At 41.2% G+C, this 12,969-nt stretch overlaps 1 protein-coding gene across 3 annotated transcripts; it reads left to right on the top strand.

Moving 5' to 3' along the window:
* Positions 1-5,938: 5,938 nt before the first annotated feature.
* vgll4l (vestigial like 4 like) lies at positions 5,939-12,908 on the top strand. Of its 3 annotated transcripts, XM_034692852.1 has the most exons (7): positions 6,003-6,278; positions 8,492-8,735; positions 8,985-9,335; positions 10,931-11,054; positions 11,149-11,404; positions 11,907-11,988; positions 12,138-12,908. In XM_034692852.1, exons 3-7 carry the CDS (start codon positions 9,269-9,271, stop codon positions 12,416-12,418), a joined length of 810 nt encoding a protein of 269 aa, XP_034548743.1. In that variant the 5' UTR covers positions 6,003-6,278; positions 8,492-8,735; positions 8,985-9,268; the 3' UTR covers positions 12,419-12,908. The 3 variants fall into 3 exon arrangements, with proteins under 3 accessions (XP_034548745.1, XP_034548743.1, XP_034548744.1); XM_034692854.1 differs by lacking the exon at positions 8,492-8,735 and having other exon boundaries at positions 5,939-6,048; XM_034692853.1 differs by lacking the exon at positions 8,492-8,735.
* The last annotated feature ends 61 nt before the right edge of the window (positions 12,909-12,969 follow it).

Genomic DNA, 12,969 nt, shown 5'->3' with positions numbered 1-12,969 from the left:
AATCGCGCAACAGCAGCAATATGGCTGCCGCCGCCAATTGGCCTCATAACAGCGCTTCAGAAACAGATGGGTGACGTCACGAATACTACGTCCATATTTTATACCGTCTGTGCTCTGAATAGCCAATTTCTTTATCGGCACACATTGAACAGGGGGTGAATTTTTTATGACTTGGCAGTTCAGAAGATATTAAGATTATGAGTTTTGCCCATTCAAGGACATGACTGACTTGAGTGACAGGCGGGAACACTGTAGCTGTTGGCGAGGAGGCTTAAGGCCCGCCGTTTTACCTCCCACTAGCTCGACAGAAGTTAGCAGGGTTCCCACGCGTCCTGGAAAACCTGGAAAACCTGGAAAACAGTTGACCAGTTTTCCAGTACTGGAAAACGCCTGGAAAATAGGAGAAAAAGTCAAATGTCCTGGAAAATCACATATAGTCCTGGAAAATTATTCCATCATGGCTGCGTGTGACCTGATCCTATTAACAAAACACATCCCCATTCATTGAAAGTTGAGTGCACGCTGTGCTGGAAAAGACAGCGACACTGCACAACTTTTTTCACATCTTTTCTCCTTCACTTGGTCATAATCATGCATTCACAGAAAATGGGGGTATATTGTTTATGTTTTATGGTACATTAACCTTGTAGAGTGCTCTTTTGATTCAAAGAGTTATATTTAAGTTATAGTGTGACCAGTGGAGTTGGGCAGAGAGCTTGGGGGTCTGTGCCTCACAACTTTCTCTGCAGGCTGAGAGCTCAATTACCATACTCTAGCTCAGTTGTTCTCAAAGTGGGGTCCTGGGACCCCTGGGGGTCAAGACTTATAATTGACCAATTTTGTGCATTAGTCTGTTACAGAACCATTCTTACCCTAACCCTAGGGTTGAATTAGGGTTAGGATTAGGGTTAGGGTTAGGGTTGTGATTAGGGTAAGGGTTAGGGTTGTGATTAGGGTAAGGGTTAGGGTTGTGATTAGGATTAGGATTAGGGTAAGGGTTAGGGTTGTGATTAGGATTAGGATTAGGGTTAGGGTTTGGGTTAGGGTAAGGGTTAGGGTTAGGGTTAGGGTTGGGATTAGAGTTAGGGTTAGGGTTGGGATTAGAGTTAGGGTTAGGGTTGAGATTAGGGTTAGGGTTGGGATTAGAGTTAGGTTTGGAATTAGGGTTAGGGTTGTGATTAGGGTTAAGGTTATGATTAGGGTTAGGGTTGTGATTAGGGTTAGGGTTAGGATTAGGGTTAGGGTTGGGATTAGAGTTAGGGTTAGGGTTAGGGTTGGGATTAGAGTTAGGGTTGGGATAGAGTTAGGGTTAGGGTTAGGGTTTTGATTAAGGTTAAGGTTATGATTAGGGTTAGGGTTGTGATCAGGGTTAGGATTAGGGTTAGGATTAGTGTTAGGGTTGGGATTAGAGTTAGGGTTAGGGTTGTGATTAGGGTTGTGATTAGGGTTATGGTTATGATTAGGGTTAGGATTAGGGTTAGTATTAGGGTTAGGATTAGGGTTAGGGTTATGATAAGGGTTAGGTTTGGGGTTAGGGTTGTGATTAGGGTTAGGGTTAGGGTTAGGGTTAGGGTTAGGTTTAGGATTAGGGTTAGGATTAGGGTTAGGATTAGGGTTGTGATTAGGGTTAAGGTTATGATTAGGGTTAGGATTAGGGTTAGGGTTAGGGTTCTGATTAGGGTAAGTGTTAGGGTTAGGATTAGGGTTAGGGTTAGGATTAGGGTTAGGGTTAGGTTTAGGATTATGGTTAGGATTGGGGTTAGGTTTAGGATTAGGGTTAGGTTTAGGGTTAGGTTTAGGATTAGGGTTAGGATTAGGGTTAGGTTTAGGATTAGGGTTAGGTTTAGGATTAGGGTTAGGATTAGGGTTAGGGTTAGGATTAAGGTTAGGATTAGGGTTAGGGTTAGGTTTAGGATAAGGTTTAGGATTAGGGTTAGGTTTAGGATTAGGGTTAGGATTAGGGTTAGGATTAGGGTTAGGGTTAGGTTTAGGGTTAGGGTTGTGATTAGGGTTAGTGTTAGGGTTAGGATTAGGGTTAGGGTTAGGATTAGGGTTAGGTTTAGGATTAGGGTTAGGGTTAGGATTAGGGTTAGGTTTAGGATTAGGTTTAGGATTAGGGTTAGGGTTGTGATTAGGGTTAGGGTTAGGGATAGAGTTAGGATTAGGGTTAGGTTTATGATTAGGGTTGTGATTAGGGTTAAGGTTATGATTAGGGTTAGGGTTAGGATTAGGGTTAGGGTTATGATAAGGGTTAGGTTTGGGGTTAGGGTTGTGATTAGGGTTAGGGTTAGGGTTAGGGTTAGGTTTAGGATTAGGGTTAGGATTAGGGTTAGGATTAGGGTTGTGATTAGGGTTAAGGTTATGATTAGGGTTAGGATTAGGGTTAGGGTTAGGGTTCTGATTAGGGTAAGTGTTAGGGTTAGGATTAGGGTTAGGGTTAGGATTAGGGTTAGGGTTAGGTTTAGGATTATGGTTAGGATTGGGGTTAGGTTTAGGATTAGGGTTAGGTTTAGGGTTAGGTTTAGGATTAGGGTTAGGATTAGGGTTAGGTTTAGGATTAGGGTTAGGTTTAGGATTAGGGTTAGGATTAGGGTTAGGGTTAGGATTAAGGTTAGGATTAGGGTTAGGGTTAGGTTTAGGATAAGGTTTAGGATTAGGGTTAGGTTTAGGATTAGGGTTAGGATTAGGGTTAGGATTAGGGTTAGGGTTAGGTTTAGGGTTAGGGTTGTGATTAGGGTTAGTGTTAGGGTTAGGATTAGGGTTAGGGTTAGGATTAGGGTTAGGTTTAGGATTAGGGTTAGGGTTAGGATTAGGGTTAGGTTTAGGATTAGGTTTAGGATTAGGGTTAGGGTTGTGATTAGGGTTAGGGTTAGGGATAGAGTTAGGATTAGGGTTAGGTTTATGATTAGGGTTGTGATTAGGGTTAAGGTTATGATTAGGGTTAGGGTTAGGGTTAGGATTAGGGTTAGGGTTAGAACCAGAACTAAACTTAAGCAAACAGAACCAGAACCAAACTCATGCAAACAGAACCAGAACCAAACTCAAGCAAACAGAACCAGAACCAAACTCAAGCAAACCCAACCAGAACCGAACCAGACCAGAACCAGAACCGAACCGAACCGAACCGTACCAGAACCGAACCGAACCGAACCAGAACCGAACCAGAACCGAACCAGAACCGAACCAGAACCGAACCAGAACCAAACCGAACCAGAACCGAACTCAGGCAAACAGAACCAGAACCAAATTCAAGCAAACGGAACCAGAACAGAACCAGAACCAGAACCGTACCAGAACTGAACCAGAACCGAACCAGAACCGAACCGAACCAGAACCGAACCAGAACTGAACAGAACCGAACCGAACCGAACCGTACCAGAACCGAACAGAACCAGAACCGAACTCAAGCAAACAGAACCAGAACCAGAACCAAACTCAAGCAAACAGAACCAGAACAGAACCGAACCAGAACTGTACCAGAACCAACTCATGCAAACAGAACCAGAACCAGAACCAAACTGGAGCAAACAGAACCAGAACCAAACTCATGCAAACAGAACCAAACTGGAGCAAACATTATTAATGTCCTCAGGTTGGCATTGAGAAAAATCAGATGCCTCAGCTTGGATGGGCTGATCTGATTTCTCCTCTCAGTGAGAATTTGACCGGTCTTCAAGAAGACTCTCTCTGAAGCAACAGATGTAGCCAGGATACACAGCCTCCCCTCCATCACCTGTATCCTATATCCTCACATGTGATTGGCCGCATGGCCGCCATGCTGACCAATCAAAACAAAGTTCTGGTGTGAGCAGAGCTGGTGCTGAACACTGTGAGAGCTAAGCAGCGAAAGGAAAAAAGTGGGAGCTGGCTCTCTCTCTCAATGCGAGCCGGCTCTTCTGATTCACTATAAAGCATCGGCTCTCAATGCCGCAGCTTTTGATCATGACACATCACTAATGTGCTTAATCTGTGTTACAATTATGAGGGGGCCTTGGACAATTTTCTCACCTGTAAGGGGTCCCTGGCTCCAAAAACTTTGAGAACCCCTGCTCTAGCTAGTAGGAGTCCAAATCCCAATAGTGAAAACAGAACAGAACAAAAAGAGCTGCACAGCTGCACAGAAACTCCACGTTGTAGACATCGCTGATCATAATAGACATCGCCATGCAGGAAGACAGTTTACATTTTTTTAAATCTCTCAGAGATCTTCAAATATAGAGTGCGTCTTTACACCGGTGCGATTTTTTCAGAGTTTACGGTAACTCAAATAAAAAAACGTGACATTTGCTTTGTTTTATATCGACCACTTAGCAGGATGAATATCATGATTAAGCAGGTATATTTTGAGTTTGAGTTGAGTTGAGAAACATTTGAGGCCATTTTTGTCATTCAGTTCGATTTAGGTCATTAATGCACTGATCCTCTGATCATTATTATTATTTCATTATTTCAGTAAGGCAGCTTCCTGATTCCTTTGCTGGTTCTTTTGGGGTTTTTTTAGCTCATTTTATATTTTTTGAGAAAAGAGAAAGCTGAGATGTTTCCCATCATTGTTACTTGGTTGCACTAATAAAGTGAAGTGCTGTACAGCTGTGGTTGCATTATTCTATTATCAATTTGCCATAATTTTTAAGTGTGTAAGAGATGATTTCATTGACTATAGACTACATGTCTTTCAATGTAGACTTCCACTGAGAGGAACATATTAGACTATTTAGGAACTAAATTAGGAACTAAATTTATACTGTCGTACCAGCTTGATCATCAGTGAAAATGTCCTGGAAATGTCCTGGAAAATGATCTCTGGAAAAGAGTGGGAACCCTGAGTTAGGTTGCATTCAGCATTTCCAATATGGCCCCCGATACTGTGTCCATTATTTATACAGTCTATGCTGCAGTGGCTAAAGCTATTGCCTCACAGCAAGAAATACCCTGTGCATGCCTGTTTACCCAAATACTCCAGCCTCCCACAGTCCAAAGCATGTAGATTGTATAATAAACTGGATGCAATATGTGGTCCCTGACTGTAATGCACTAAAATTAAGATCTTCCCCTACAGACCGGCTGCAGTATAAGTCATAAACCCCTCCTCCACTGTGTTAACAGATAGAACAAATAAATAAAAAATATTTCAAAAATAGTTTCTGTCGTTATAGTTAGTTCTTATCATACTGATGTATTTCCAATCGTTAATTTTTCTGAGAAGTTCAGTTTTAATTAGTTATTTCATTTTAAAGCACTTCCGCATCAGTTTTATATTACAAGACCTGAGGATTTCTGCTTGTGATTGACTGGTGTTTTGGTTAAACTAGGGATCCTGTTCGCAGGCATCTTTCGACTTAGTGCATCTGAGGTTGTGGTGGTTAAAACAGCTGAGAAAGAGGATAAGTAGTTGTCCTTGCAAATGCCTATTTGTGTGGTTTTTTAAGATAATCACTAATTGCTGTAATTATGAAAACTAGAGACATACAGACATATTCAACTTGACTGAAACAATAAAAACGGTCCAAGCTGTACCCCCTCACCCGCCCCTGCGAGGGATAAACATAGTGAAAAATAATGTATTTATGTAACCCAAACAAAGGTCTCTTCATTATCATATCATATAGAATGAGCCTACTATTAGAGTTAAAGCAGCTAACAATCCATTCTTCCACATCTTCATTCAAATTCAACCCACTCATGTTACTCCAATCCAACAACACTCTGGCAAAAAAACTCTCAAATATAGGGCAACACCAAAAAAACTTGAACCTGTTTCAGAAAGCCCACATCTCTCCCTGAGATATGTTGTTATTGGATTAAATAGTTGTAAGTCAGTCTGTAATTACAGCCTGAAATAGAAGCACTCAACGAAAAGAGTAACAAACCGTAAGTCTTTTAATCTTTTAAACCTCACATTATTCTACTTCCTGTCTTCTCCGGCCTGTGTGTGTCTGGCTTGACGCAGCTCTGAGCTTGATATGATGCTGGTGCTGATGAGAGCAGGGTGACAGGGGCGTCGCTCTCTGTCAGACACGAGCTTGCTGTTTACTCCTCAGGGTGCAGGTAATGTGATATTGCCTCCTGGTGAGTCCAATAAAATAGCAGTGGCACCCTCACTGTTTGGCTTTAGCTGGCATGGGGTGTGACTTTTGATTTCCAGCAGAGTTAATACAGGTTTGTCAGGGATGCGCCATCTGTTGGTGACACCCAGGGCCAGTGATCAAAACAGAGCCCTGGAGAGGCCGACTGTCCCAGACCTCCCACTATGGAAACTGAAAAGGAATTGGACACTGGTGAATAACGTCATTTCCATGTCTTATGTAAATAAGCTGGAGAGTTCCTGGTTGAGATAGGTGCTAACAGGGATGTCTAGATTTTTTCTACTGTGGTGAACCTACTGGGGCAATGCTTTGGTAGCATTAAATATGTGTGCACACATAGACAACCAAATAGCATTTATTTACTCTTTCTGTCCTTATCATATCTTTATCTATCTATATATAAAATTGATTCTGATTTTACAAATGGCCGGGCAGAAATCCAGAAGTCCCTTGTGGCAATATTTTGATGAGCCAAATATTTTTAGTTTTTTTTTTTTTAATGTTCATTATGCTTCAGTTATTGTATTATATCAAATGAAAAAATCAACTACAACAACAACAAGGCAATACCGGCACTACTACATTGATCATCAGCTGACTTGCTCTCTAATTATCAACAACAGCCAATGAAAAAGCGATATCAGTTGACCACTTTCGACTATTACGACACATTAAGGTAAAACCCAGATGTTGTTTTAACACAACTAAGAGGCAACATAAACATCTTCGAAGCTTAATTTTTAAGGAGTAAAAAAAAATGTTTCTCCCAAGCCACAATTTAAAGTATTTTGACAGTATCGTCCATTATTTAACATATCAAGGACAGAAAATGAACTTATTTCAAATGCAGATTAAACAACTAGCAGTAGCACTGTCTCAACACAGTTAAAGTTAACTCCAAAAGTCATAACCAATCATAGTTTTGGATTTGAGGGTGGCCAATCAGATTTTTAAAGGGGCCCATGCCCCCGTTGCAACTCCTCTGGACTTACCCCTGGGTGCTAATTCTTCATTCACAAAAGGCGAAAAAAGAAAAAGCATGTACCATTTAAGGCACCTAGAGATACAATTTGTGCAGAATAAGCTTATAATGAGATTTCCAGAGACCTTTTGTGCAGTAAATCAATGAATGATCTTTATTTTAATCTTAAACCCTTTATCATAATTTTTTAGTCCTATTTGTATAATTATTTTTTGCTAAGGTGGGTTCTGGGTTGTAAATGCCGGTTAGTTTAATTGATAAGAAAAATATACAATTTGTCATCATGTATTTTTTCTTCATATATTTTCTAACAACAAGCCTAAACAATCTTGATCTGAAAACTGATCATGATACAGTGTAACAGTTGAGCATTGTTTTATTTGTTAAAAGATCCAGATAAGCATTTCAATTCTCCTAAGAGAGTATCATGTCTACTGTGCTTAACTGGTTTAGACGAAGTACGAAGTCTGGTGCATTTAAACCAATTACAGTGTCAATATTTGAAACGAAATGATGGCTATTCAAACTAAACACATGCTGCTTTGATATAATAACCACATTTTTGTTCCAGTTGGAAGGCAAATGAAAATTGCATCACATTCAATTTAACAAAAAAATGTCTTAGCTGTGCGAAAAGCAGAAATGAGGTAATACCCATGCATGCCTGTGTTTTCCCAAATACTCCGGCCTCTTACAGTCCAAAGCATCTAAACTGTATAATAAACTGGATGCAATATGTGTTCACTGACTGTGATGCCCCAAAATTTAAATCTTCCCCTACAGACCAGCTGCAGTATAAGTCATAAACCCCGCCTCCACCATGTTAACAGATATGTTTTGTTATGCATCATTTTCAATTTAACAAAAACATTTCTTAGCTGTGCGAAAAGCAGAAATGAGGTAATGCAGCTTGAAACAAGAAAAACACGGTTAGATTCTTCTCATTGAACTCAAATTGTTTACATTTTGAAATGTGAACATTGCACTGAATCTGTTTGTGAGCAAACATGTTTTTTGGCATTACTCTGTAATAAACTGCACTTTGGTATTTTTATTTCACTCATTATGCATAATGCAGTACCCTTGAGTAACTTTGATGGCATGTTGTTGTGCATAACTGTAGGTGGCAGTGTTGAGTTTACATAGAGTTCTATGTAACACTTTTCATGCATGTATTCACAGCAAGACCTTTAAGTGCGCAGCTATTACTCATTTTCCAAACAGTCTAATTGTTTGGCAGCTGCTACCCCAGTAAAATAACGACAATTGCAGTACTTTCAAATGTAGTGAAACTACTTAAATATTCCAAAATACAAGGGAAATGTCTGCCGATTCTCAGTCCTTAATATAAAAATAATAATTATATAAAAATTACTGCCATGACTGCATGACCTACATATTAATTGCAGTCTTTTTTTCCCAGCCCCAGCATCACAAGTCAGTGGCCTCCTCCTTTCTAACTGTGTCTAAACTCCTCAATGTACCCAGAGCAAGATTGTTCTCATGGCAGCAACATTTCCAGGACTTAAGAGTCTTTGTCTGGCCATCAACAAAAGCCTTTGGATTACTGGTGAGGCAGGCTCACAGTGCAGCTGCGTGCGTGTACAGGCAGGTCAGAGGAATGACTGGAGCTCCGGTGGGCTAAGAGCTCGAAAAAATGCTGTTTGGTGAGATTGCAGATTAGGTGGGAAGAAGGAGGGGGAAGAGGGAAGAGGGGAGAGGGGAGGGGGGGACAGGTGCTGGATCATGCTGGGAAACAAAAGGTTGACTTTACTTTATTTAAGGCTCAGGAAGGATTATAAAGTGGGGTTTTTTAAAGAAAAAAAACATTTATGAATAAAAAAAGTAACAAAAAAGAAGCAAGTGTGGATTTTGTGTTACTTTGACATTAATCTACTCTACTTTCTACCTTTCAGACACCTACTTGTGAGCTCATTCCTGTAGGACAATAACAACACTGACCAGATGAGGCCTCCTCATTGGCCCAAGACAGCAGCCAATCAAACCCAAGGAGCGAGTCACAGGGAAGTGACTGCACCTATCTGCACTCACCTGATCCTTTACCTGGCCGAGCTCAGACGCAGCATCTCATTACCTTTCCAATACAATCCATAACTGAGGTGCATTGTGTGTCAGCTCACTCCTGGAGTCAAGGTGTTCCCGTGTGTTTAACTTCACTCAGACAAAGGAAGACGCAGACATGGCAGTGGCCAACTTCCACTACATCACTCGGATGAGCAGCGGCTTCAAGGTCTACATTTTAGAAGGTAAGATTGATTTTTGTGTTGTCTTTATTTCCTGACGTTTGTTCTGTGAGAGTGAATACTTGTGTTACCTTGATCAGGGCAATTCAATCTCTGCTTTTGTTATGATCTAAAAAAAAAACTTATATGTAATGTGACAACCTTTAATGATATTTGGGTTCACATCGGTGGCATGACTTTATATTATATATTTATAGAAACAGAAAAGTACATGGAGACAAACAAAACTGTCATGACAGTTACATGGAAGATATAAACAATTAAGAATCTTCAATATTTAAGATATTCTGTATGAAATAAATGTTGTTTTTATTATAAGGGAAAGACAGACAGATTCAATACCAGAAATGTAATCAAAATAAAAGGAAAGGCTCTGTTGTATACATACATGGTTTAAAGGTCCTTGAAATTAAACTAAAATTGTGTAAACTGTTCCCAAATATTGCCGTCTTTCTGTTCCACATTCATAAAATCGTATAAGAGGCAACAAAACACAAGGTCAGGCTGCATATTCCCGCTGCTAATAAGGAAGAAATACCCATGCCCGAGGCATTAGAAAATCAGTATAGGTGTGGTTATACCTGCCCCCTCCCTCTCTCCCCTCCACAATGGCACCCTGTGTGAGGGAGCAGCACACAGGTGTTGGAATGATTAGACAGTACGAAATGCATATTGGGTTAAGCACTCAGGGTGTGAAGACTCAAAATAACAATTGTTTTGTTGTTCAATCACTCACTTGATAGATTTAAATAAGATATGTATATGTTAATGTGACTTCTTTCAGCATTGAATGGCAATTTGAATACAGTAAAAGGATGTCTGAAGGCCCACTCACTGTGGATTGTCAGCTGTTAACTGAGCATACAGTCAAACAAAGGAACAGATTATAATTCAGTTGCCATTCTTTTTAGAAACAATGCTTTTTGTCTGTTGTGAACATGTGAGTTGAGCACCTAACACATATGAAAAGATCTCCTTTATGGTTTGTTTTGCAATCTGACTAAAAGTGACTTTCTCTTACCCAACACACCCTGACATCATCAGCTTATGCCGATGTGTTTCAACTTGTGTATTGCAAAAATCCAAACATTGTTTCCTCCTGAACAGCCCTTTCAAAAAACAGAGCGCCGCCCAAATCAGGGTCCTTGAACCCTAAAAGCCCTCTGATGTGTGTCACTCACCCATCACCAAACCTGTTGATTGTGCCCTCTTCACCGTGTGACGGGCTGAGTGCCAAACATCATGCAGAAAAACATCATTTACCGTTAGCATTGAATCAGCTGTGTTGTGTGGTAACGCCCGCTGATCAGGTAGATCGGGTTCTACAAGTTAACGGAGTTTACAATTAACGGTGACAAAAAAGAAAAAAAAAAGTTTTCCCACGAATTGCTGTCATGCAGGTCGGTGTCATGGATCAAAACAAGAGTGAGTCATCACACGGTGACACAAACTACTACCAATGTAGTAAAATCATCAATGCCAGTAAATGACTGGTTGGTCCTGGATTACGTGATCCAGAAGATGGACAAAGCCAAATCAGTTGAGGGATGATTGACAAGCCTTTTATTCTGACTCTGCACTCTGATCTTTGTTTTTAGGTCAGCCCCACCTCAGAAGCGAGGACAGATACAGACACATCACAAATGAGCGCGCTCGAGCCCCAACCGTGTATCCAGTCAAACGCAAGCGCAGCCATGACAGAGGTCTGACTCTGGAGGAAAGGTGGGTAAAACTTGCTTCCAGTCATTATTCTATACCACATTATAAATCCAAAGCCAAAGAGATGTGACATTGTCTGACACTCAAAATGTTTCAGGCGAGAGCGGGTGCTGAGCAGAACTGTCGGTAAAGCCACCCAGAGAGCAGCAACACTACCAGCACAGGCCATCTTTAACAGGCCCCAAAGCCCCACATCCACCTGGAGTCCAACCCCCAGCCCCACCAGCCCTCTGCCCACCCATGTCTACTACACACCAGTCATGGATGAACCACTTGCCCTCATCAAGAAACCAAGAAAAGACCCAGAGAGCACAGAGCAGAAGGCTAAAAGCTCTGCTAACACTCAAATCCAGGTAATGAACCAATACACAAGCACTGCTTTGTCCAAGATGTATTTTTACCAAGAAAACTGATATGTGGGCCTTTTTAATTTATGCAAGTGGTCGTACTGTATGCCCCTTTGAAGTCAGTGTAATGTAGCTTCAGGCTACCCACAGCAAGTGGTACATCTCCCATCTGAAGTCTGAGTTTAACAGGCCTAAGCTTGTCCCAGCTATGCGATCCAGCCGGATTCAGGGAGAAAATGTGAGCGATGGAGGGAGGAATGCCATCAACAAGACCAAACAGACTGTCTCTTTGACCCGCATGTGCTACCACACTGGGAGGGATCTGTTTTTCCATGGGCAAACCCAACCTGTTTAATCGCTTTTGAAATCTTTTTTTCCTATAATTGACCTTTGTGCACAGTCTGGTTTCTGTGGAGTGGAAAGAAAACACAAACCTATGTTGAGGGAATATAGCCTGTTGTATGTGTTTCTTAATTAATAACCCATCTTTTTTTTTCTTGTGTTCCAGATGCGTCCCTCTGTGATCACTCGTGTCTCTTCGTCCAGAAACCCCTCCTGCAGGTCTGACACCCACAGAAGCCCCTCATCAGGTCAGTCATACACTTTGTAAATGATCTCATTTCCAGCAGACGGTCACTCCCTGATTGTAATGCTCACAATAGTATTAACCCATCCGCTTACTTAAACTGACTCACTGAGGTGTGTATCTAAAGTTTGTCATCCATCCTTTCTCTTCCAGTGATTTCAAAATCAAACTATGACCACGTGGTGGATGAACATTTCCAGAGAAGCCTCGGAGCGAACTACCAGAAAGCCGCTCGCTCCCAGCAGCTCTCCATCAGCGTTTCTGTTGATGACCACTTTGCCAAGGCTCTGGGGGACAAGTGGCTGCAGATTAAGTCCAAGTCTTCCTCCTGCTCCTCCACACCTCCCAGCAGCCCAAGTGTCACCCACTCTCCCACCTACAAAGAGTCCATCAGCTGCTCATCGCCAACTTCCAGCCACTGGTCCGTCAATTAAAAAGCATGAACATGTGAGAAGAAACTGAACTTTGACTTTAAACATTTCAGTGCGTGCAGCTCTGCTTGTTCAGCAACAGAAAAGCCAGCGCTTGTATGGAGAGGGCGAGCTCACCAGTGCTGGAGCGCTGTCACCTTGGACCACTGTGTGTCCAAGTTTGAGACGCAGACAAATGTAGCATGAATCAGGACGTCCTTTTTTGTTACATTTCTCTCCCCATTGCTTGTGGATAGCATCAGGATAACGAGATTCTGTAGATGGTGACATGGGATGATTGAAAAGTATCATCAGTAATCCTTTACATTTCTTGTTGTGTCATTCCTTTATGACACAGTTGTATTGTATTATATTTATAATCTGATAACTCTGGGTTCCTTATAGTCTCAGCAACCTGCCTATCTGCTGTATGATATTACACTTCTAAGCTTTACACAAAACGGAGACTTTTTAAAAAACTTTGAAAAATAAAAATGTCCAAAATTCTGCAGCATTTTTGGGTGCATGTTATTTGTAACATTTTTGGTTGGTGTCATCTGAAGAACACAAGAACA

Source organism: Notolabrus celidotus, chromosome 9, assembly GCF_009762535.1.
Source record: "Notolabrus celidotus isolate fNotCel1 chromosome 9, fNotCel1.pri, whole genome shotgun sequence".
Classification (NCBI taxonomy): domain Eukaryota; kingdom Metazoa; phylum Chordata; class Actinopteri; order Labriformes; family Labridae; genus Notolabrus; species Notolabrus celidotus.
Note: the sequence above shows the minus strand (reverse complement) of the source record. Positions and strands in the feature narration are given on the sequence as shown.

Bases quoted from the DNA above. Each gene is read 5' to 3' on its own strand.
- vgll4l (XM_034692854.1), top strand. From the start codon at position 9,269: ATGGCAGTGGCCAACTTCCACTACATCACTCGGATGAGCAGCGGCTTC. The intron at 9,336-10,930 runs GTAAGATTGATT...CTTTGTTTTTAG, and splicing joins CAAGGTCTACATTTTAGAAG to GTCAGCCCCACCTCAGAAGC. The intron at 11,405-11,906 runs GTAATGAACCAA...CTTGTGTTCCAG, and splicing joins CTGCTAACACTCAAATCCAG to ATGCGTCCCTCTGTGATCAC.